Consider the following 21897-nt stretch of genomic DNA (forward strand, 5'->3'; position numbering starts at 1 on the left):
TTGATCTGGTTCATCTACAATGCTCCACCATGTCTGTATCAAAAAAAAAAAAAAAATCCATATGCGAGTAGATAGCATAATAGCATTAACTCTTACCACCCAAAAGTATGCAAATTACAGCGAAATTTGGGTACATTTGAACTGTGTTTTCTCGTGTTGGAAGCCACTTAAAGAAGCCAACATAGTACCAAACAGTTGCTCTGATCGGGTACTTGATTTCTGACACCTTTGCTCAACTTTTCAGGGACTAAAAAATCATGGCCAGAAATCGACCAAAAGCCATGAGCAAACATGTCAAGAAGTTACTGCTACTCGAGTACAATTCTTTGGTGTCATTCCGGCGGCTCAGAAAGGTCTACATGCCAAGCTATGAAGACTTGAAAGCTGTCAAATCTGGTTGTGTTTTATATATTTGCTTGTCAATAGGCGTGGCCTTGTTACGATACAAAGGCGTAAGACATTGTATGCATTAAATTAAATTCAGATCATGCTGTTACAATTAAGTATTCAGATAAAATATTAGACTCAGTGGCACTGCTGTATTGTTTTATCATAGCATAATGATACAGCTTGTTAGCGAGGCGATGACGGCTGTAAGGCACGCTGGTCATTTTAGACACAATAAATAGTCTGCATCGAATACACGATATATTAAAGATTGAATACATGTTGTATGCAACAGCAGAGCATTTTATCAACAATGCTAGATCTCAATATTCACATTTCATCGCCTGTAGGGTTTGCAGACTGACGCTGCGTTCATGATGCTCACCCGTTGGCCAGTGGGGTCACTTTGACAGGTGGTGCAATCCGTGGCTGTCTTGCCTTCAGGATTTGCATTAAACAACTTTTCCTAAGACAAGCCACAAAATTACATGATTTAATATTTTTGACGGACCCTCCTTTTTCAAACTTTCTTTTTATTCTTGTATCTTTAAAGATGGTTGCCAAGAAGCCAGTATCCAAGAAGCCAGTGGCCAAGAAGCCCATTGCCAACAAGAAGAGTGCTGGAAAATTCACCAAGAAATCTCAACCAAAAGAGGAAGATGCACCCGAGAAAGAGCTTTCAAAGTCTAAATTGAAGAAGCAAGAGTTCCAGCGAAAGAAATACAACAAGGACAAGAAGAAGAAGAAGAGCGAGGCAGAAGACGATGATTCAGATTTCGAGATTGTACCTACTACCAGCACCAAGAGTATCATGGATAGCGATAGCGATGACAACAACATGAACGACGACGATGACGATGAGGGCGATTCTGATCTCGAGTTGGACATGTTTGGCAAGTTCAAGGCCAAGAAGCCTGCTACTGTAGCCGTTGCAGCACCTGCTGCTTCCGTCAAGAAGCAAAAGCCAATTACCATGAACGACAGCGATGATGAGGGACAAGACGAAAAGTTCATTGCTTCAGAGACATTGGCAGCAAACCGCAAAAACAAGAAATCAGGTGGTTTCCAGTCAATGGGTTTGAGCAATCCCGTTTTCAAGGCCATTATTCACAAAGGCTTCAAGGTACCAACACCCGTTCAACGTAAATGTATCCCACTTATTCTGCAAGGAGACGATGTAGTTGGTATGGCCCGTACTGGTTCCGGTAAAACCGCTGCCTTCTTGATCCCCATGTTGGAAAGACTCAAGGCTCACTCTGCCAAGACGGGTGCTCGTGGTTTGGTTTTGTCTCCTTCCCGTGAATTGGCATTGCAAACACAAAAAGTGTGCAAGGAATTGATGAAGTACACTGATCTTCGTAGTGGATGCATTGTCGGTGGTGACAGTTTGGATGAACAGTTTGAAATGATCGCCTCGAATCCCGATATCTTGATCGCTACACCTGGTCGTCTTTTGCATTTAGCTGTCGAAATGAACCTGGACCTGCGCACTATTGAATACGTCGTTTTTGATGAAGCCGATCGTCTGTTCGAAATGGGTTTTGCTGTCCAATTGCATGAAATCCTGTCTCGTTTACCTCCCAGCCGTCAAACTTTGCTGTTCTCTGCTACTCTGCCCAAGATGCTTGTTGATTTTGCAAAGGCTGGTCTGCAAGAACCTACCTTGATCCGTTTGGATGTAGACACCAAGATTTCTCGGGACCTCGAAATGGCCTTCTTTTCTGTCAAGGACAACGAAAAGGAAGGTGCCTTATTGTATTTGCTCAAGAATGTCATCAAATTACCCAAACACACACAAAATGAGGATCAAACAGATATCAAAAAGTACAAGAAGAAGAAGGCCGACAAAAAGGAGAAATCTGGTACCGAGGCAGATCACCAAACTATCTTGTTTGCAGCCACCAAACACCATGTCGAGTATTTAGCAACATTATTAGAAACTGCTGGATACCAAGTGTCATATGTGTATGGTTCTCTCGATCAAACAGCTCGTAATATTCAAATCAACCGATTCAGAAACGGCGTTACCAACATCATGGTCGTTACTGATGTGGCTGCTCGTGGTATTGATATTCCCATCTTGGAGAACGTCATCAACTATGATTTCTCGGGCTCATCCAAGGTCTTTGTGCATCGTGTGGGTCGTGCTGCTCGTGCTGGTCGTCGTGGTTGGGCATACTCTCTTGTGTCTTCGGACGAACTCCCCTATTTGATTGATCTCCAACTCTTTTTGACTCGTCCTCTTGTGCTTGGTGGTGAAAAGGAAGAGTACGATTACACATCCGAGTTGGTATTGGGTGCCATGCCAAAGGACTCGCTGATTGATGATAAGGCTTGGGCCGACGACAAGATTTCAAAGGATGCTGCATTGGAAGGTATCTACAGAACCGCCATGAATGCTTACAAACTATACAACCGTACAAAGCCTCGTGCTGCTGCAGAGAGTTATGGTCGTGCTAAGGAAGTCATCAAGAAAAAAGCATTCATCAACTTGCATCCTCTGCTACTCAATGAAGAAAATCAAAGCGCTGCAGAGATTGAGCGTGCCAACATGATCAATGCTATTAGCGGATTCAGACCTGCGGAGACCATCTTTGAATTTGGTGTACGTGGTACTAGAAAATTGACACCTGCCACTATGATGATGCGTGGCCGTCGTCAAGTGGTTGATAAAATCATCACAAACCACAAAGCCAAGAAGGAAGCCGAGTCTGCTGTTTTGGATAAACCATTGGATATTCGTGACGAAAAGAAGGTCGTTGAAAAATTGGGTGGTGATGTTGAAGAGGAGGAATTAGCACAAGCATTTAATATACCAGAATCTAAAGAAGGTAAGAGCGACTTGGCTTTAATGAGTAGATGATGAAGACTCATTCATAATATGCTACAGATAAAAAGAAAAAGACTAGTTTCCGTGATGAAGAGTTCTACATTTCTTACACTCAAAAGGACGCCAACACAGAACGTGGTTACTCAATGAACAATGAAGGCAGTTTCATGGAACAAGCCAGTAAAGCACAACTCGATCTGACAGGTGATGACAATGATGCTATCAAAAAGAGTCAAAATATGCTTCGTTGGGATTCCAAGAAGAGAAAGTTCATCAAGGGTACGGGTATTGGTTCCGACAACAAAAAGCTGATTCGTACAGAAAGTGGTGCATTGATTTCTGCCTCCTACAAGAGTGGACGATTTGATGAATGGGCCAAGAAGAAGCATATCACATTGCCTCGTGCTGGTGAACGTGAGTTGGTCGGTGCAGGTAACATGGGTCAAAAGCGTTTCCGTCACAACAAATCCGAAGAAGCCAAACGTGTTGATCCTCTTGCCTTTGATTACGAAAAGAAGATGAAGAAGAGAAAGCTGAACGAGTCTGGAGGCATTGTGGAGCAAGGCGGTATGGGCAAGAAGCGTGTAGGTGAATTCGGCAGTACCAAGAGTGAATTGAAGAACGCTAGTCAGATTCGTAAGGATCGTGTGGCTCTTGAAAAGAGAAGAGAGAAATCAAATAGACCCTCATCGTCTGGTGGCCGTGGTGGCCGTGGTGGAGGTCGTGGTGGCGGCCGTGGTGGAAGTAGAGGAGGAAGTCGAGGTGGACGTGGTCGTGGTCGCTAAACAATTATAGACATTTCATAGCATTTTTTATAAATAAAATCAATGAACCTTTTTGTAGCATATACACTCATGCAATGGATATCTCTCATACTCATTTTATTACAGCTGACTCTTTACACGTGATACATTGCAAGTCCGGGAAATGATGTGTGTGTGTGTGTGTGTGTGTGTGTGTGTTGGGCTACTAGTAGAATGGGTTTTCGTAACTATTTACGTGCCATGATAAAGGATTTTTCTTTTCTTTTTTCTTCTTCTTTTTCCTCTATTCCTTTATTTTTAAATAATTTATACACAACATGTCTTGGCAAGCTTATGTAGATACCAACCTCCTCGGTACTGGCAATGTTTCTCAAGCCGCTATCTATGGTTTGAACGGTGGTGAATGGGCCAAGTCTGCTGGTTTCCAGGTAATGTATTACTGTGTTGAAAGAGGGTCGCCCGAGACTTATACTGTTCCCTTGTGCTCAGTTGCAACCTTCCGAAGTCCAAGAAATCATTGGTGCTTTCTCTAACGCTGATCAAGTTCGTGCTAACGGTATTCACGTCAACGGCGTCAAGTACCTTCTTTTGAGAGCTGATGAGCGTTCTCTTTACGGCAAGAAGGTAAAAAAAAAAAAAAAAAAAAAATCTATAGGAAAAGCGCTATACCAGGTTTGAGACAAAGGTATTCATCTTTTGTTATTGCTGTAGAACTCTGATGGTGTTTGTATCGTCAAGACCAACCAAGCTTTCTTGGTTGGTGTCTATAAGGAGGGTATTCAACCTGGTAACTGCACCAAGGTTGTCGAAGGTTTGGCCGATTATTTGATTTCCGTCAGTTATGTAAGTGTTTGTTTCATCATTACCAGAGAAGTAGGCTGACATGTTTATTCTCGATAGTAAAAATTGACCAGGAGAACTTCAAAGCCGACATAATCAAATGTATTTACCCTCTCTCTCTCCCTCTCTTTTTATCTCACACACCATTTTTTAATGAAATAAAACAAATGTATACACCCGTTAAACTCTGTTAGATGTTGTAAGGGTGGGTTGAGTGAACTCTATATAGTGTCGCGTCGTTGCTTGTCATCAAAACAGCCACCCCACTCATCTAAAAATATACTTTATATTTCTCGGTCATTCCGAAGCCTTCTTTTCGTTTCTTCTCGAGTGAGTAGGCTGCAATGGGCTAAGAAACTCGTTAAAATGTAATTGCTGAATTTCATTTTATAGTGGCAAATCAGAAATGAATCGATAACATGGAAATGAAATGACGACGATGGCTGATGAAATATATCAAAGCATATCTACTGCTCTAATGCTTCCACGGGCGTTTTATAGCAACAGAAAGTAAGAATTGTGATACCCGATCATGCAAGGCTTGTCATGGTATACAACATGCGGCTTGTTGAATGTTGATTAAGAATAAAATCACGTTACCTTTAAAGTAACCCTCTTCATTTTCGTGTTTGAGAAACTCGTAAAGCTGATTAACTATATCAGCATGTTGACTTCATAATGTGTTTAAGTTTCTGTACTGAGGATGCGAAGAATTATTAACAATAGAAACAGAGTGTGAATATCTCTTCGCTATCTACTTGACATCTCAAGATGCTTAAATAGCACAAGCTGTAAAGGCACAATCAAACGGGGTGTCTGTAGATAAATTACTCAATGTTTGATTGGTCAGAATATATTACCTTTTGATTGGTCGTATTTTATTGTCTTCTGATTGGATAAACTTCGGCATTGGTATACGGTATGCAATTCTTTGGTTCCTGTCGTTCATGTTGCCCTGGAAACTCTATATTCACTAATTTCGCTATAGATATAATAGAATATACACAAAAAAAAGCACGTGGGATTAGAATTTACCTGCAGATTGCTTCTAAATAAGACAAGTTTCACTCTATGGAGACGCATGGGAAACATTTGATACTGAGGAGATTGTGGAGAATGCAAACACACATCATTAAGAGGATTGGTATTGAGATGTATCGTCCATTCTTTTGTCGATAACTGGCATTCAGACAATTTGTATTTCCATGATATAGATATATATATATATATATACATCGATGCATGGAGTTGATATTTGAATATAGTCTTTAAGCGGTTCGATTTCATGTTGATTCGTTTCTCCATATACATTAGTAATTAGCATGAAATACTTTGCCGTTCTAATCCTGGTCTCTGCCATCTTCTTTACCCAAGCGAACGCTCAGGGTAGTACCTCTGGCTCTGAAGAAAAGCACAAGGAAGCTCTTGACACGGGTATGGTTGGCATTTATGTTTCTACCTGTGAATCCAATGGCAGCTACACCAAATTGCAATGCGTTAGGTCTACCGGTGCTTGTCTCTGTGCCGATGATCCTACGTCTGGCAGTTTTATTCGACCTGCCGAAAGCGCTGATGATTGTTAAATCACACACTATTGAACAAAATTCATATGGATGCGAAAGCAGCTTTTATTTGCTGTTTGTGAAAATCAAAGTATTGGATTAGTCTTGTGTATGCCTTATTTTAAGAATAAATGGTGTTTCTTTAGAAGGAAGTATGTAATTCAGCCAGATCGAATATCTAAAATGTTGTTGTTGTTGTTGGCATATTGATATAGGTCGCTCGCTACACTCAATATGCAATCATCATTGAATTGAATTGAATTATCGCAGTATATTACATTTATTATCTGAATCTTTTTGATAGAAGAGAAGGGGGAAAAAAAAAACAAGGGAGAGGGAGAGGGAGAAAAGTTACTAAAATGTGTATGTGAAGCTATATGATTATTTTGTCAATTTACGTCTCTTGACAACGCGATCAGCCTCTTGATGAATTTCAGCTACACGACCAGCCAAGGACATGTACATTTTACTTTGATGACCCAATATGGCACCAATGTGTTGAGGAGAGAATTGCAGATTTGGTTGGTAACTATCGACTGCTTGCTCAACGGTAGATACGGTTTCTGACAACTGGTTCATTCTTTCTTCCATGTTGATGATAGCATGTTTGAAGAAATTCAAATTCTCACTAGCACCACGCATACGCCAGTTTCTAGAGTCTTGTTGCAGAACATTACTTGCAGCAGCAGCATTCAGGCGTTGTTCCTTGTTCAAAAGAATGAGATCATCGATAGCCTTGCTTTGAACCTCTAATTTCTCGCCCAAAATGAGAGCATCCTGCTCCAGTGTATTAGATTGATGTCATGTGAATCAAATATGTGTGGAGACGTACCTCGTTCACGGTGATAGCACTGGCGTGCACTTCCTTTAATGCTGATCCAAAGTAAGAACCAAGCTCTTGATCAATCTTTTCTTTTTTATCAGTTTGTTCAGTGATGAAATGAGCAAGCTGAGCCAACTCATTTCTAGCTTCATCAGGGAGTTCCCAGAATCGAGTCTTGTAGGTAATTTGATTGACTTCAGTGATGCTAGATTTCAGTGTGGTTTGTAAAGCAACACCAGAACTACGGTAAAAGATGAGTTGCTTGGTTCTTTTTCCGCCATCCTCATTCAGCTTTGCAACTTACCTAGAGGTATCCTTTTCAGCACTTGAAAGTAAATTGAGAGTCGAAGGTTCAGTGACATCCTCTGTGCCCTTAACCTTACTAAAAGCAAGCGATGCGGATGCTGGTTCAGATGGTTTAGTAGCTGTGGGGAAGGATGAGCCAAAGGAAGAGGCTGAAGATAAGGAGGCATCTGAAAGATTGAAGCTGACTTTCTTGGTAGTGCTTGGTCCTGAAGATGCACTAGCGCTCTTTTCACCTTCACCTTCTTTACCGCCAGCTTCGTTTGTCATAAAAAATGTAAGGTTAAATAATGGACATTTGCTATAAACCTTTGTTACAATACCTTTGGATGTATCGGGTGTCTTTGAGGTAGCGGTTGTGGTATCTTTTGTCTTGTCAGCAGCGGTGGCAGCAGTAGATTTGCTACTACCAAATGGCGAGGGTGTAGCAGTACCAGCGGCAGGAGTGGCTCCAAATGAAATGAGTGGTGTCTTACTGCTATTATTGGCGTCTGTAGTAGATTTGTCCTTTGATGTACTGTCAGCGGTTGTTTCTGATTCAGGTGGTGCGCCAAAGTTAAATGTCTTCTTCAAAGTAGAGGCAGAAGTAGGGGAGTCGAATGAGAAGGATTTCTTTTCGGTACTCTCTTTGCTACTGGAAGCAGAGCCAGATGTAGAAGTGGTAGTAGTCGTAGTAGTAGTAGCAGCAGCAGCTGGTGTAGCACCAAAAGTAAAGATGCCGCTACTGTCCTTCTTTTCAGTTGCAGCGGGTGTAGCGCCAAATTTAAAGGTAGGGACAACAGTAGGTTCTTTGGAACCTTCGGTATCAGACTTCTTGACAGGAGTTGGACCAAACGTAAAGGGCGACGCATCCTTGCTTCCAGGCATACTGAATGAAAATGGAGATGACGTTGCAGCATCAGCTTTAGATTTGACTGAAAAGCTCTTTTTGTGTGATTGTTGCTCATCTTGGTCATTTTCATCTTCTGAATCTCTATCTCTCTTCTTGCGAGAAGCACTAGATGAAGAAGTAGTAGTAGTAGCAGCAGAGGGTACATTGAAACTGAATGTGGGTGCAGGTGCTGCTGGCTTGTCAGTGGATGTGGTTGCAGGACTATTGAAAGAGAATGGCTTGGGCGTTGCTTGTTTATCAGATGGTGTGCTCGTGGCAAATGAGAATGGTTTAGCAGGTGCAGGCTTATCAGAAGAAGTTGTGGAAGCAGGAGGCAAATTGAAACCAGCAAATGGCGAGGGCTTGTCGGTAGTCTTTGCTGGTTGATTGAATGAAAATGATGGAGCAGAGGTGGCAGGCTTATCAGTGGTTGATTTTGTGAATGGCTTACCGCCAAATGAGAAGGCTGGTTTCTTGTCCTCCTTCTCAGTGGTATCTTCATCATTATCTTCTATCACGACAGTATCCGATGTCTTATCTCCAGCAGGCTTGCCAAAGAAAGAAGAAGGCCCAGGGGGAATCGAGAATCCTTCAGATGATGTACTTGCACTCTTATTAAATCCGCCGAATGTAGGCTTGCCGGTCTCTGAGGTCGTCTTGCCTGTCGTTGTAGACTTGTCTGCTTCCTTGGTTGTCGTAGTAACTGTAGCAAAAGGTGACGGGGATGCTGCAGCGACTGCTTGAGTACTGGTGTCCGAGGCGGTAGATGTAGCACTCAGTTCACGTTGCTGACCAAATAATAGGCTCGTGCGAGGAGCAGCTTGCTTTTCAGTGGCATTTCTATCCTCCTCCTTTTTCGTTTCTTCAGCTGCTGGTGTGGTGGTAGAAGTGGTTTCCTTCTCAGTAGAAATTGAGTTGGTAGCGCTCTCAAATGTGCTGATGGTGGGAGCAGGGCTAGCGGCATTTGCAATGACAGAGGATGGACTACTGACTTCAGAGGCTGATTTCAGGCCTGCAAATGTAGGTGGGACGTCAGTCTTTTTGAGGGTGGAGAAAGTGCTGGATTCGTCACCCTTTTTCTCGGTAGATGTAGATGTAAAAGATCCAAATGACATGGTGGGTGGTTTTTCTGCTGCAGCAGTGGTACTTGATTTATTGCCCTCAGTTGATTCTTTAGCAGGTGTGGTGAAGGAGAATTTAGGTGCGGGAACAATCTCTGTTGGCTTGCTGTCATCTTTTTCATTGTCACTGCCTTCAGGAGAATGAATCTCTGTAATTTTAGCTGAAGGAATAGGGTTGCCAAAGCCAGCAAAGGGTGAAGGCGTGGTTTTTGAGGGCATACCTAAGCCAGCAAAGGGAGAGGGAGCAGATGTAGTAGCGGGTTTTCCCTCCTCTGCTGCTGTTGTAGCCTTGATTGTACCGAAGGACATGGTGGATGTGGTAGGTGCCGTGTTGGATGGTGCGCCAAAACTAAAAGCAGCAGTGGTAGGTTTGTTCTTGTCAGCAGTATCTTTAGGTGCAGCAAAACTGAAAGGCGAAGACAATGTTGTTGTGGTAGGCGCTTCCAATGGCTTAGAAGTTGCGGCACTGGGTGTTGTTGATGGTTTACCAAATGAGAATCCTGCAAAGGGTGTTGCTGGAGCAGGAACTGAAGTGGCAGGTTTGCTAGATCCAAAACCACCAGACGAAGATGCTGCCGCTGCTGCTGATGTAGCGGGTGGCTGTTCATCAGAATCCATACTGGCATCATTATCATCCATGGTCTTTGCTGTTTCTTGAAGTTGAGCTGGTTTGCCTGTCCCAATTGTGGCATATGAGCAAACATTTCAATTCAACACACACATTCTCTCTGTTGCTTACCAAATCCACCAAACATACCTCCAGAGGAGCTGCCAAATCCTGATTGAAAACCTCCTGTGCCTCCACTAGCTGAAGTAGGTATATTAGATGCACCTCCAAAGGGGCTACTGTTGGTATTCATTCCAAATCCACCACCAAATGTAGGTGCAGTCGTTGTAGTCGATGTAGATGCTGGTGTTGAAGAGGGTACTACAGGGCTTCCAAATCCACCGAATCCCATGGAAGAAGTAGGTGCGTTCGTAGCAGAAGAAAGGTTTGTGCTGCCACCAAAGCCCAATGTTGTTGAGGGTTGTTGTTGTTGTTGTTGTTGTTGTTGTGGAAATCCACTGTTAAATCCTAAAGTTGGAGTCGTAGAAGCAGCTGCAGGCGCACCGAATGGACTACCAAAGGAAGGTTGCACTGGAGGTTTAGCACCTGTTAATGAAGCAGCCGAAGAAGGGCTATTGAATCCAAATGGACCCATGGGACTAGTACTTCCAGGAGCACTACCAACGCTTCCAACTGAATTAGTAGAAGTTGTTCTATTCAAGCGACGTCTAGGTTGAGCAATAGGACGGTCTGGGTTGCTGCTAATGTGTTATATTAAACGCGTTTTCCAATCCAATGCTTTGCTGCCCAAATACCTCATTTATAAATCGATCCGTTTCTTTTTGTGATAGTGAGATGAATAAGAAAGAAAAGGAGGGGAGTATCATGTTGAACTAGCACATCCGTCTATAAACTGAAAAAAAAAAAAAAAAAAAAAAATTGCGCACGAAACAGTGACTTTTTCTATACAAACGCGCTTCCCATCACTTGAACCCTGAATATACGGGTTGTTGCATAACACTGTGAAGAGTGATATATGTTTGGTGTTAGATAAAAGCAAAGGTTAATTATAGGGTACTAGACATCTGAAAGAGCCAGAGGTTTGCTCAATCAACAGTAGCTATTTTTTCTAAAAACGAAATACAGATCCATTGAAACTAACAATAATGCGGCTAATGAACATGAGGTCGATAGATAGATCACTTTACTAAGTGGTGGCAAACATTTGCCAACAGTGTCTACCCAAAATGAAAGCGAATTGCCAAAGATAAACTGAATATCCATAAAGTTATTGTATGTACAAGGAGGGCAGGATATTCCAGAGGTTTAAATAAAGCAAAAATGATGATGGAGAAGGGGATAGAGGTGGATGTGGAGAAAGAAAGGCGAAGAAACGCCTTCTTGTTATCTTGTTTGTTCTTTTCGTTATCATTATCATCTTGATCATCTTTATCGTCTTGATCGTCTTGATCAAATTCTTCAATCTTCGAATTTTGAATTTGCTGATCAAAATATGTGAATTTTTTCAAATATGATGATTGAGTGCTTATCTTATTGATTCCAGAGCCCCAAGAGGCACACTCGTCGGCCAATTAGCCTCAAAAGCATCATATTCATGGCGTAATGATAAGTACACCTCTGTGTGTACGATATCATTGAGCGAACTACAACAAGATGCGCTCTCAGTTTCGAAAAAAAAATACATTAAGGAGTTCAAGAAGCTAGAGCAATTGAAATGACATGAGCATCTCTCTCTTTGATCAATGGTTGCTTACACGATGATACTTATAGCAAACGGGTATCAAGCATGGTCTCCTGAGTCTTGTTGTTTTTTGACTAGAAATTTTAACCTGCATACATTAGTAAGGGTCCACATCTCCTACGACCCACTACAATATATGTCCTGTTAGACTCATTTTGTTTACATATATATTGCATTAAATTTTGCTCTAAGCTCTTCTCAAAAGAAAGTGTATATTGGTGATGTAAGCTCACGTTTTGCGATATCATATCGACAGCTCACTGTAGTAATCTAAAACGTGTTACTAATAGCATCTACCATTTTCTAAACCCTTCCATTTTTCAACAACCAAACTACCTACGCACATTTCAATTCCACCATCGTTATCAGGGCAAAAAACCGGTATAAGAGCATGCTTATTTGGTGAGTTAGTCGACATTGGAGATGCTATTTCTAAGCAGAGGAATATGCTAGCTCTAACTTGGAAGAGCTATTATTCTTGAACAAAACAAGCTACAACTGCCTAATCTTAAAAGCAAGATTCTCCAATATGTCAAGTATCTATTGATAACTTGTTCAATTTATTGTGGTTTGGCAAAATTTTTGAGCTATGTCGCTGATTTTACCAAGAACGAAGAGCAGCGGTTTTCACGTTCTATGTTGATGTTAAAGAAGACTTTTTATCCGGAAGATTTTATGCCCATTTTGAGGGGTTGCTAAACATATAAAGAGAGTTTAAATGCAAGCATACTCACAAAGGAATGCCATGCGTAATTTCAAATTTATTAAGCATCTTATTGTTGTGGTTGTTGACGAAGCACATAGTCTAATGTCAAGTTCTCTTCATGGCTCAATTGCGTCTGACAAATCTCGTTAAAGTTGTTGACATTGTGTGTATGACAGTTGCGGAAGAAATCTGCTAAATAGGCCTTCATATCGGTTTGATAAATAGGGTCATTCTTCAAATCTGGATTATCTTCTTCGTCGTCATTGTCTTCAATGTTGCCCAACATTTCTACACGGTGATAGTAGTAGTTAGTAAGTGTGTGTCTGTCTCAAGAGAGTGTGTTGCATTACCAGACAAAAGGTTGATATCGTTGCGAGAAGCAAATGGCTCGTCATCCACATCTTCCCAATCACCACCCTATGGAAATTTGTATTAGCCGCCATTTCTATTGTGTGCATCCATTCATACTTACATCATCTTCAACGGATTCAGCATCTTCAGCAGGCACTTGCTCACTCATGTAGGCATTGGTAGCATCAGATACCAAGAGCTTGATGATTTTAGCGGGCAAAGGAATGGCTGTGTACTGGTCAGGATCTACACATGATTACATCATATGAGTAAATGGCTATACAATATACATAAAATAACCTACTTCTCTTTGCTCTGGAACGAGTGACAATGCCAGCATTAGGATTAACAACAATCTCGCCCTTGACTGTAATACCTTGAAGTCGAGGATCGCTAGAGAGAAAGACCTTTGACAAGGCGATAGCGCTGTATAGATATAGAATGAGTTGGATGACAAGCCATAGTAATGCCTCTTTCAACTTACCTAGCTTTCATTGTATAATAACCCGAGAAACTGTCATAATTCTCACACCATGTAGTCATCAAGATCTCCAAACCACTCTTACCGCTGATATTCGTCTCACTCAAAAACTGGAATACAGTATCTTGTTGAGAGATCACCAAATGAGCAAACACCATGACAAGAGATTGGATGAAAGGTTGGTAATCGGTATTCATCAAACGAGCAAGCACAGCAGTAAGTAGATCAGGCAAGACAGGGGCAATGCCACTACCGACTTTTTGGATCAGAGTAACAATCAAATCACCCACAAACAGAGCATCAGAATCAGTACCAGTGGGTTCAAGCAGCTTGGCAATAAAGTGGATAGCATAATCTAAGCCAGACTTGCCACTTTGATCGCGCCATCTCATGATATGATCCACATCCTTATTGATAAAGGTCTTGAGACATTCTTGAGCACTTTGAAGCAAATCAATGTCAGGTACACTCCATGCTAATTGCATCAAGCTGGGGAACATTTGCTCAGTGAATTCATCGGGTAAAGGAGAAGGACCGTAGGAGATCATGGCAGTCAACAAATCAACGGCAGACTATCATAGTATAGATGTTAGAATATGACGCTAGCACAATACACATACAACTTACAGCATAGACAATGGGATCAGTGCCAGGGGTAGAGAAGACTTGACTGATGAAGGGGAGTGCCTTGCTACAAAGGCTAGGATAATAAAATTTGTTCTTGGCAAACTCGTCAAACAAATCAAGGATATAGCTGGTGATGATGGAATCGTTGGCATACTTTTGCCAGATTTGCAAAATGGCAGGTGTCAAGATTTGCTCGTATTTGGCGGTAACTTCTTGGTTGATCTTGATGGCAGAGGCCAAGGTATCCAGCAGAAGCATCAGGGACTCTTCTGTGGCAGAGGGCAAGAGTTGGCAGGTACCTTCCATGATGTTGACCTGGTAAGGAGTGACGAATTCTGGGGCCAAGTATTTGCAGTAGTTGTCTAAAGCTCTTAAAGCAGAAATTTTGACAGGAATGCCGCTGGTAGGTGCTTGGAGTGCTTGAACAGCAACAGCGACGTACTGACTGGACATGTCGCTAGGCAAGATCTTTGCAAATTCAGAAGCAAAGACAAAAGCACGGCCTTGCAAAAAGGGCAGGTCAGTAGCCTTCATGTCCTCCAAGACAACATGGTCAAACAAGCTCTTGAGATCGAATTGAACGCTCTTGGAATCATCGTTCAGGGCCTCCATCAATTCTTCAGAGAGACGACCTACAGACAGCAAACAAGCTTCTTGGATCTTCCACCAATCCGAGTTGCCGGCTTGACGTGCTTCGTTGGATTCAGTGATATGGCGTTGGATGGCAGCAGACAGGGCGTTAAAGAAGGGCGCAGGGAAAGCATCTTGCAAGTTCATGAGGACATCAATAGAAGCAACGCGGGCATTGAAGGTGAAGGTTCCGTCTTCTTCGTCAGCAACAAACTGATTAGCATCGCTGGACCAGGATTCAATTTGTTCGTGTGTGATTTGCATGTAGATGATGTAGACATACAGCAATTGCTCAAAGAAGCCAGTAGCAGCACGGTTCTCATTGACAAACAAGTGCTTGACAGTCTTCTTGGTACAAGCAGTGCCTACAAAGTCAAACAAGACATACAACAAGTTTTGGAAACCAATTTCGTTTCCTTCAGAATCCTGATATGTCTCTCCAATATCGCCGCCATCCTCGCTGACAAATTCCTGGACGTAGCGTTCACGCAAGTTGTAAAGATCCATCCAAATAGGCTCGAAAATCTGAGGTAAGTTGGTTGCAATGTATTTGGGAAACTCGACGCTGATGGTGCAAATACACTTGACAACCTTCATCTTAAGACCGTACTCTTCCGTTGCCTTTTCAGCGTCGCCTTGCACATGGTGGTTGAGGATCACAATGAAAGCATCCATCCACTGAGGAATAATGGGAGCGATAAACTGATCTGCCAAACCAGGGTTCTCTTCACGCAACGTAGAGATCATTTCAATGCAACTGGTCAAAATATTGACAGCTCTGCCACGGGTGCTGAAGGAATAAACGTTGTCTGAGGTCAAGATACGGTACATTTCTGGGATCAGTACAGGGCCGACTTGAGGAAGTTGTTGGATACTGATGTCCTTCTTGACCATCTCCAATAACACATGCATCGCACCGTGCACACTGTCGCTGTTGTTGGCTTTCAAGTAGCTCAACAAGATGTCAAACAAGTTGGGCCAGTCTTCAGGGAAATCGTCATGGGCAATCTTGGAGACGACGTAGGCACTGACTACTCTGATCTTGGATTCGGGATCTGCGAGACCTGTTACAATGATTTCACGAACAGCAGCTTTGCTCTGCTGAATAGCGTCAGTCAATGGGCTTTCTAGAAGGGCTCTTTCAGGTACTTGCCTCGGGAGATGCTTCAGGACCAACAAACTTGTCGTCATTCTTGGGAGACCAGTGAGTAGTAACAAATGATTTGAGAGTAACTGCAGCCAAGTATCAACAAAGGTTAAGGGTGTATAGATGTCACAATGTCTTGGGTTAGTTTATGTGTTAGTATATATGTAAAAGGATATTTGACGATGAGGGATTTCATGTTGCTGCGAAACAGTGAGCTTTGCGAGACTGATGGGAAATTCTAATCATGTTTCGATTTTCTAAGGGGTGAGCCGTATAAGCAGCGTTGCATTAACTTGACGCTTACCAGGTTGAACAGCTAGCTCCTTGAGTCTGTTCTCGGCAGCAGTACGAATAGAGCCATCGCTATTTGCGACACCCAAAAGAGTTTCAAACACTGCGTTATCCATCTTTCTTGGTTATTGATTAAGGACGAAGGAGAATGGGAGAAAAAAGAAGTCGAAAAATCAAAAATTCAAACTTCGCGTATTATAATAACACGAAAACCGAAAATGGGATGTGTAGCAGTAGGCATTGCGACACGAACAGAAGGAGGTGTGGTCTACAGATGGGGTGGTTCTTTGGCATGACAAACTTGCACATGGCCAAGCTCTTTGATTCCCGAGATGCATAAAAGCAATAGGTGTTTAATGCTCTGATCTATCTGAATCTCGACATATCGCATACGACTATCACTTTCCATGCTTCCTTGGCTGAAAGCGGTGTATGTATATCACAACATTTTGAAATGAAAAACAGTGGCTTGTTCGAGGCAAATCGGGATTTCGAGGGGAAGAGACCGAGGAGAGGGGGGTCAACTTGGAGTCTGTAGGCCATCCTAACATCAAACCTTCCTTCTAAACGCGGTCTAATTAATCACTATGGTAACGTAGAAAATCATCAATCCATTCAACCATCAAATCCATCCATCCTACATGACACACACATCAGCTCGAATTCGATGGATGCATCGATTTTATACAACTTGGTGGATAGGACGACCATAACATTGGACGATTGTAGGATGTCTTGAGAGTGCTTGGATTTGATCTGGATGGAATTGGACCCAACACCTCTAAATGTATATTAACGCTATTTAACACTTACTAGTCCAAGGGTACCAGTTCCTTCGGTAAGCGTCATACCAAGACCCACACTCTCTGCAGACGTTGCGGTAACCGTTCTTTCCACAAGCAAAAGAGCACCTGTGCTCAATGTGGCTACCCTGCCGCTAAGATCAGATCTTGTAAGTGATGTGTAGATTTTCGTAGAGAATACACGTTACTAACTATTACCAACAGTCAACTGGTCCGAAAAGGGTCAACGCAGAAAGACCACCGGTACTGGCCGTATGGCTCACTTGAAGGATGTTCAACGTCGTTTCAAGAATGGTTTCCGTGAGGGTAAGTGTAGTTGTTTTTAAACAGTGGATAGCATTGTGTTGATATCATGTTGTTTAGGTACTCAAGCCAAGAAGCAAGTTGCTGCCTCTGCTTAAATCTACTCCTACTTTCAGTAAATCACAAAAGATGTTTTAGTCCTATCATCGATTATTTTCTTTTTCTCTCATTTGAAAATTAAAAAAAAGCTTATTGGACCTTTTTCACACATCAAATTGGCTGTGAGGCTGTATGTTGTTGTTGTTTGATGGTAGGCAAAATGCGGATGGGTTATTGAAATGCGCACAATGCACGGAGATGGGAACAGCTGATGAAGAAGAAGCGTGGAAGTACTATGCTGGAAAAGTTTGTTTCATGTTGATTACCCAACTGTTGATGACAGCCTTCAGATGGCATGCATTCGATCTGACAGGATAAGAGATACGTCTTATAGAAATCTACGAGGCTGATGACGGTATTGCAAGTGCTTATTTTGATGGGAGATCATGGCATTTGAATACAGCATGCTTGTCCAAGTAACATGCAGCTTGACATTTCGCATTTGGACGAGTCATCTGCAACAATTAAACGCATGTATCAGATACGAAAATGCACAACAAAAATAGAAGAAATTCGATGAGGCTGAACTATGGCAGAGTGTCAATTCACAATCCTCTTCATCAGCTTCTTGAACATCGATTGCCTTCATGATTTATTTTTAAAGGTTTTTATTACTGCCTTCATGATTTAGAAAAAGAGCATTGAGTTCGCCAGCAGCCAAAATAGTTAAATCTCCGCTAAACATTTTCGGCCCAAGATTGGCCATATTTCGGTTAATTTCGACTTGGTTGAACTATTTTGCAAAATTCGACTAGCAAACTGTGATGATCAACTCTTGCTTATTTTGATTTGATATACAGTGCTTCCAACACAGGGAAGACACTTTATCAAAGAGAATTACAGAAGCGTGCAATAATGTAGAAAAAGGTCACTTCAAAGGTTTCGTTTCGCATTCTTACAAGTGTTGGGATAAATGTTGAAACAGGGAAGCAATGTAATGGCCACTGGCCGCAAACATCTCTCACGCAGAATCAAAAAAAAAAGAAGCCTCGAGCACCCCAGTGAGCTTCAAGAAGACTCCATGAAGGCAAAAGGTGGTGATGTGAAGGCGAAAGGTGGTGATGTGAAGGCAAAGTGCGGCAACGATTGGGCACAATTGCATGTAAAAAAGGAAATTACTTATGCCAAGTTTTAAGTCTGCCTTTGGTAATTTTTTCTCTTTGAATTTTCTGTAAATAGATGAAATGTGGTGCATAACATAAGAATGAAGGCAAATATAGTGTTGGTGAATAAGAGCAGAACGATTTACGGATTTCTTTTTTATTTTTTCATAAGTGAGAAAATACGCTGCGAGTTGCAGGAACAATAGAAAGATTGGTATCATTAATTAACAGGTAGAGATTAGGTCAGCCCAAATGGGCCGAGGAGTAATAAATATTTTTATGCTTGTTCATGTATATTTTCCATGCTTCTATATGATATTCATAAACTATAAGAGCCAAGCAGTTATTTTATACCTTTTTTGAGATTATTTTTTTAAGCAATACCATTGTTTACGTTCAATTCAATATTAACAAAATTTTAAATTTCAAATTATATATTATGCCTCCAGCCAACACCAATCTCGATGTTAACGTACTTGTTTCTGTCAACAAACGTTTTATCAACAGGGCAGACGTAAAAACTATTTTGCAAGCAAAGCGTGACTGGAACTCACCTGGATTGTGCTTTAAAGAGAAAACCGTTGGCCGTCCAACAGTCAATGAAAAGGTCAAGTACCATGTTATTTTGGATGAAGCACCTGGTATCACATTGTCCCTTTCCTGCGGTTGCCTCAAATACATTCGACGACTTGAGTCTAGCACTTCCAGCAGCGCCAGCACTCAAAGCATCCCTGATATGGCAACAACCGAAAATATGCTAGAAGATGCTATCGAAGGGGACAACGAAGAGGAAGAAGAAATTGATTTGACTTCTGGCGGGTGGACCGAAGGTCAAGTATTTGTCCACAGTTGTTTACGACAATCTGGCTCAGACCTTTGCTCCAAGTCCACATTAAGCATAAACAATGCATCAGTTTCTTCCCCTTTGGACTATTTCTTGTTTTTCTTGCCTTTAGATCACCTTCATTTGATCATAGGAAACACTAATGTTCATGCAAGAAATACGCTTGATTCTTGGACCAATATCACTTTTGCCGAGTACTTGATGTGGATTGCTCTGTTGACCGTTATGACAGTGGTCAAGCATGATGACCGCAAAGCTTACTGGAAGCAAGGATCTAGCCGCTTTACGATGACAATAGATTTCAGCAAATATATGCCATTCAAAAGATTCAACGATATCATGAGAATGCATGTTTTTGAAGTTCCCAGCAAAGAAAACCAGCTAATCGACCCACTTTATCAAATCCGATCTACGATTAGCGCTTTTAACTGCCATATGCCCATGTGCATCTCACCAGGGAAATATTTGGTGATAGATGAATCAATGAATCAATGGCTTGGTATAGGGATGCCAAATTTAAAGAAGGCCCCTCGTAAGCCTCATCCTATCTGCCAAGAGTTTAAAACACTAGCTGATTGCCATACGAGTTGCATCCTCAGAATGGACACAGTCAGCGACCCAGTGTCCAAGGAGTTTGGCGACGAGCCTGGCATGAAGAAATTGACTGCGACCGTTAAGCGTTTGGTACAGCCCTGGTTTGGTAGTAGAAGAACAGTAATTGCTGACTCTTGGTTTGGATCTCCCGATATGGTCATAATGCTTTTCAACCTTGGCTTATTCTCCATCATGCAAGTGTGTAAGCGCCATTACTGGCCTCGTGGAATGCCTCAGACTGATATTGTGGAAAAGGTGGAAGAAGCTTATGGTAGCTGCTATACCATGAACAAATGTCTGGTTAATGGCGGTAGTCTATTTACTTGTGCCTATCGCGATCAAAAAATCAAAGCGTTTATTTCATCATGTAGCACGACAATCCCTACAGGTGAGAAGGTGTTCGAAGGACCTCGCGGTAGAAGAATTACTATTCAAAGGCCCGAGGTTGCAGAGGAATACGAGACACACAAAAGTAAGTAGATAGTAGCAGTATATAGAGGCATGCAAATTTACATTTTAATTTTAGGCTCTGTCGATGCTGCAAATAATTTGAGAGATAAAATGGCCTCGTATCACGATATCATCGCAACTGAGAGGTGGGAAATGCGCTTTTTTGGCTTTTTCTTGGGAATATGCGAAGCAAGTGCCTTTAGTTCATTTCGGGTCTTTGCCAATGATGGAAAAAAGGGCATATCACATGCTTCTTTCAAGGATATATTGGCATGGAATATGCTGAAGCACTGCCAAAAGCTGGCTAATAGCGACGCCGAAGAAGCAGAAGAAAGTCGAAGACCACTCAGAAGATGCATGACTCATACGCTTGTGTCAATGAGTCGAAATAATGGAAGCAAGCGTGTTCGATTAGCTTGTAAGACTTGCCGCATGTCAGGTACAGTCGACGAAAAAAGGTTGGCCCAAAAAAAAAAATTGGCCAGTTTGAAATGAAAATGGATCATAATTTGAAATTGGGTCATAATTTGAAAATGGGTCAGTACGAAAATGGGTCACCAATACAGAAATGTAATGAGGATTGGCCAAATTCTCTCTTCTTGAATTTTTTCATATTGCTTAACATGAACAAAGAATACAATTTTGACAGTGAGACAGTGCCTGTGATGATACAATCATACATGGACTGGGAAGAAACTGCAGCAGTAAATGCAGCACAAAAAGAAGCTAAGAGGAAGACCAAACCTCACTCGAACGAGCCCTCCCTTGATGTAGTGAAGAAGGAAAGGGGATCATACATTACCAAGAACGAAGCAAAGGTAGTCAATTTGACCAATTTGTTGCAAGAGTTTGAGAATATGTCTATCAGTGAAGCAGGTAGAAAGGTAGGACTCTCCAAGTCAACAGCTATTCGTAAAGTCAAGCAGTGGAATCAAATGACAAGCGAAATAGCTGAAAAAGGGTTCCCTGATTCTATCGCAATCAAAGAAGGAAAGGGACGACCCACAATACTCAAAGACGAACATACTACTGTATTTATCTTTGAGCTGCTGGCTAATGAGCCAACATTGACAGTCGAAGCTGTTACAGACCACCTGTCAAAAGAATTTAGAGATATACAGATCACCCCCCCCCCCCAGATCAGTGGAGAATCACATAAAGAAGAAGTGCCGCCTAACCTACAAGCGTATATCATTCCTAGATATTATGGCAGGAACACGGATGAAACTGTTGCCAAAAGACGAGATGCGGTAGCATACTGGGTTAGCCAGAACATAGACTTTATGAATGAATGTGTATTGTTGGATGAAGCTGGCTTTAACAGGAGTATTATGCATCACTCATATGGATGGCCTGAGGCTGGAACACCTTGCAAAATTGATGTTCAAACGAAGGGAGCAAATGTCAGCATCTTGGGTGCTATTTGTAAAAGTGGTTTAATCACATTATCCAGAAAAGAAGTTGTATTTAGTGCTAGGAGTGAAAAACGAACTCGAACTGGTGAGAAATCTCAGGCCCCCCAAGAGGAAGGGTACTACTACCAGCTGTGGCTTCCTTGAGTACATAGAGCAGGTCCTCACGACACTGGATGCGGCTAACATGAGCTACAAATATCAAGTTCTTGACAATGCATCCATTCACAAGGCTGCACTTATTGA

General features: G+C 41.9%; 8 protein-coding genes across 8 annotated transcripts; 6 read left to right on the forward strand and 2 right to left on the reverse strand.

Annotated features, from left to right (window-relative positions):
• Window positions 1–940: 940 nt before the first annotated feature.
• On the forward strand, window positions 941–4002 carry ATC70_012964 (uncharacterized protein; the record flags this gene model as incomplete). Its single annotated transcript, XM_064832132.1, has 2 exons — window positions 941–3218; window positions 3278–4002. The coding sequence occupies 2 exons, from the start codon at window positions 941–943 to the stop codon at window positions 4000–4002; spliced, it is 3003 nt and encodes a 1000-aa protein (XP_064679835.1).
• Window positions 4003–4298: 296 nt separating this feature from the next.
• ATC70_012965 (uncharacterized protein) lies at window positions 4299–4884 on the forward strand (the record flags this gene model as incomplete). The annotated part of the gene is made up of 4 exons (XM_064832133.1): window positions 4299–4409; window positions 4471–4605; window positions 4693–4824; window positions 4882–4884. The coding sequence occupies 4 exons, from the start codon at window positions 4299–4301 to the stop codon at window positions 4882–4884; spliced, it is 381 nt and encodes a 126-aa protein (XP_064679836.1).
• A 1259-nt stretch (window positions 4885–6143) lies between these two features.
• ATC70_012966 (uncharacterized protein) lies at window positions 6144–6404 on the forward strand (the record flags this gene model as incomplete). The annotated part of the gene is made up of 1 exon (XM_064832134.1): window positions 6144–6404. The coding sequence occupies one exon, from the start codon at window positions 6144–6146 to the stop codon at window positions 6402–6404; it is 261 nt and encodes an 86-aa protein (XP_064679837.1).
• A 360-nt stretch (window positions 6405–6764) lies between these two features.
• Window positions 6765–10868, reverse strand: ALT1_2 (alanine transaminase; the record flags this gene model as incomplete). Its single annotated transcript, XM_064832135.1, has 5 exons — window positions 6765–7160; window positions 7216–7447; window positions 7511–10175; window positions 10241–10806; window positions 10864–10868. 5 exons carry the CDS (start codon window positions 10866–10868, stop codon window positions 6765–6767), a joined length of 3864 nt encoding a protein of 1287 aa, XP_064679838.1.
• A 1715-nt stretch (window positions 10869–12583) lies between these two features.
• ATC70_012968 (uncharacterized protein) lies at window positions 12584–16159 on the reverse strand (the record flags this gene model as incomplete). Its single annotated transcript, XM_064832136.1, has 9 exons — window positions 12584–12804; window positions 12867–12933; window positions 12989–13113; window positions 13172–13293; window positions 13352–13920; window positions 13976–15703; window positions 15759–15838; window positions 15934–15990; window positions 16057–16159. 9 exons carry the CDS (start codon window positions 16157–16159, stop codon window positions 12584–12586), a joined length of 3072 nt encoding a protein of 1023 aa, XP_064679839.1.
• A 471-nt stretch (window positions 16160–16630) lies between these two features.
• On the forward strand, window positions 16631–17247 carry ATC70_012969 (uncharacterized protein; the record flags this gene model as incomplete). The annotated part of the gene is made up of 4 exons (XM_064832137.1): window positions 16631–16633; window positions 16860–16995; window positions 17051–17152; window positions 17210–17247. The coding sequence occupies 4 exons, from the start codon at window positions 16631–16633 to the stop codon at window positions 17245–17247; spliced, it is 279 nt and encodes a 92-aa protein (XP_064679840.1).
• A 1543-nt stretch (window positions 17248–18790) lies between these two features.
• On the forward strand, window positions 18791–20269 carry mcl1 (DNA polymerase alpha accessory factor Mcl1; the record flags this gene model as incomplete). Its single annotated transcript, XM_064832138.1, has 1 exon — window positions 18791–20269. One exon carries the CDS (start codon window positions 18791–18793, stop codon window positions 20267–20269), a length of 1479 nt encoding a protein of 492 aa, XP_064679841.1.
• A 593-nt stretch (window positions 20270–20862) lies between these two features.
• On the forward strand, window positions 20863–21798 carry ATC70_012971 (uncharacterized protein; the record flags this gene model as incomplete). The annotated part of the gene is made up of 1 exon (XM_064832139.1): window positions 20863–21798. The coding sequence occupies one exon, from the start codon at window positions 20863–20865 to the stop codon at window positions 21796–21798; it is 936 nt and encodes a 311-aa protein (XP_064679842.1).
• Between the last annotated feature and the right edge of the window lie 99 nt (window positions 21799–21897).

Source organism: Mucor velutinosus, assembly GCF_035048745.1.
Source record: "Mucor velutinosus strain NIH1002 chromosome Unknown tig00001571, whole genome shotgun sequence".
NCBI classification, from domain to species: Eukaryota; Fungi; Mucoromycota; class Mucoromycetes; order Mucorales; family Mucoraceae; genus Mucor; species Mucor velutinosus.